The following is a 1,999-nucleotide window of genomic DNA, read 5'->3' on the forward strand; positions in this document are numbered from 1 at the left end:
TGGTCATTGTGTAAATATGGAGTAAGGGCCGTCCTAGTGCAATCAATACCCGAGGTCAGAAAGGCACAAAACCTGATTGCTGTTATTTGGACTGCTGGACAGACCAGGATATCTTTTTCTGAGGCTGAAACCACATCGTAAACGTAAGCAAAGGTCCTGGGGCACGTACACACAGGTATAAGTACGTCAGGGGGACACTTCCCTCAGCAGACGCTCAAAGACCGACAAGATGGAGGGACAGAACGGAAAGGAAAGTGCCGGGCAAGAGAAAGGAACGTCCAAGGCCGAGCTGAAGGCAAGTTACCAGCATTTTGATCCTGCGTTGTACCTGCAGAGGCACTACACTCCACCACGTGCCAGCTTTGACAACAAAGACAATGTCGTGCCGTGGAAACTTGGCCTGATACACAGGGCTTTCACTGAGGGTATGTTCTCTCCTTTATGTCTCTCTCTCTATCTCTCTCTCTCTCTCTCTCTCTTTCTCTATACTGACATCTCTTCTATTGTCCCCATCTCCACTTTTCTCATCTGCCTGCTTTCAGTTCTTGTGCTGCAGTAGCTTTTTGGACTCTGACTTTTTCACATTTTAAACACTCTTGCTCTTTTCTCTCTCTCTCTCTCTCTCTCTCTCTCCCTATCAGGTGATTTGAAGGGGGATGTTCTGGTGGATATAGGTTCTGGTCCTACTCTGTACCAAGTGATGAGCGGCTGTGAGCGCTTTAATCGTGTGATCCTTTCTGACTTTGTGGAGGCCAACCGCAGGGAGCTGCAGAGCTGGCTTCAGGGCAAGAGTAACAGTCTAGACTGGACTCCTTTCTTTCAGCACGTCTGTAAACTGGAGGGGAGAAGGTGAGACTTCAAATGCACCCTTTTCTGTACATTAACGCATACTTTACCGAAAAGTAGGTATTTTAAGGTTGCTTGAAAAGTTTAGGTCATCAGGAACCACGGCACAGATAAACAGTTTCATTCATGAACTGATCATCGAAAAATAGATCAGGTCATGGAAAAAAAAAAAATTCCATTAACCGATAAACCTCTACTGATTGACAACAGGTGCCACACCTTTTTTAAAAATTGCTGTTCAAACGTTGTTTCAGGGATCAGCAATTTAAGTATATCCACCTCTAAATCCTCTTTCTTTCCCTCCTTTTTTGTTATTCTTTTAGCCCTGAGGCATGGAGTGAGAAAGCACAGCGTCTTCGATCTGTGGTGACTGACGTCTTGCCCGTTGACATACACCAACCTAACCCGTTACCTCTGGACGCCTTGCCCCCATCCGGAGCCGACTGTCTGATCTCCTGCTACTGCCTGGAGGCTTCTAGTCCTGACCTGGCTTCTTTTAACAAAGCCCTGGGTCACATCGCCGGCCTGATTCGTCAGGGGGGCCACCTCCTGCTCATTGGAACCCTGGAAATTTCTTTCTACTACCCAGCACCAGACGTGCGTATCCCCGTCATGCGCCTGGATGAGGCTCAGGTGTGTTCCAGCCTGAAGAACTGTGGCTTCCAGCTGCAGGACCTCAGTGTTTACTATCTACCGCAGGACATGCATAAAACCACCGATGACGCTAGGTCTATGTTCTTTGCAAAAGCTATGAAACAATAGACGTGGGAAAAGTAATGGAAAAAGGTTAGTGGAGCAGAATTTTCACTGATAAACAACCTCTCACAATATATAATTAGCCAGACCTGGATGACAGAATAAGCTCACTGAATTAGCTAAAAATGAAAGAAAAGCAGAAGAGGGTTAGCTTATCCCATGACCAAATTTGAAGCATGCTAAGAGAATTCTTGTACTGTAATCATTTCTTTTGATTATTTGTATTGTAAGGATTACATGTGACGGGTATTTAAATAAACGATGATAAGTGAAATGTCCTCTGGTTTCTTACAACAAGCAATATTTTTGGAAAGATTCAAAGTGGTTTGATTCTTGCACAAGGCTGTACAAACAACAGTAACGAGAGCAAATGGAGTGCAAAAGAAAATGTAAAGTC

General features: G+C 45.0%; 1 protein-coding gene across 1 annotated transcript; it reads left to right on the forward strand.

The window, feature by feature from the left end:
* Positions 1 to 229: 229 nt before the first annotated feature.
* LOC115821657 (phenylethanolamine N-methyltransferase-like) lies at positions 230 to 1,608 on the forward strand. Its single transcript, XM_030785462.1, has 3 exons — positions 230 to 425; positions 642 to 849; positions 1,170 to 1,608. Exons 1-3 carry the CDS (start codon positions 230 to 232, stop codon positions 1,606 to 1,608), a joined length of 843 nt encoding a protein of 280 aa, XP_030641322.1.
* Positions 1,609 to 1,999: the final 391 nt, after the last annotated feature.

This window comes from Chanos chanos, chromosome 9 (assembly GCF_902362185.1).
Source record: "Chanos chanos chromosome 9, fChaCha1.1, whole genome shotgun sequence".
Taxonomy (NCBI): domain Eukaryota; kingdom Metazoa; phylum Chordata; class Actinopteri; order Gonorynchiformes; family Chanidae; genus Chanos; species Chanos chanos.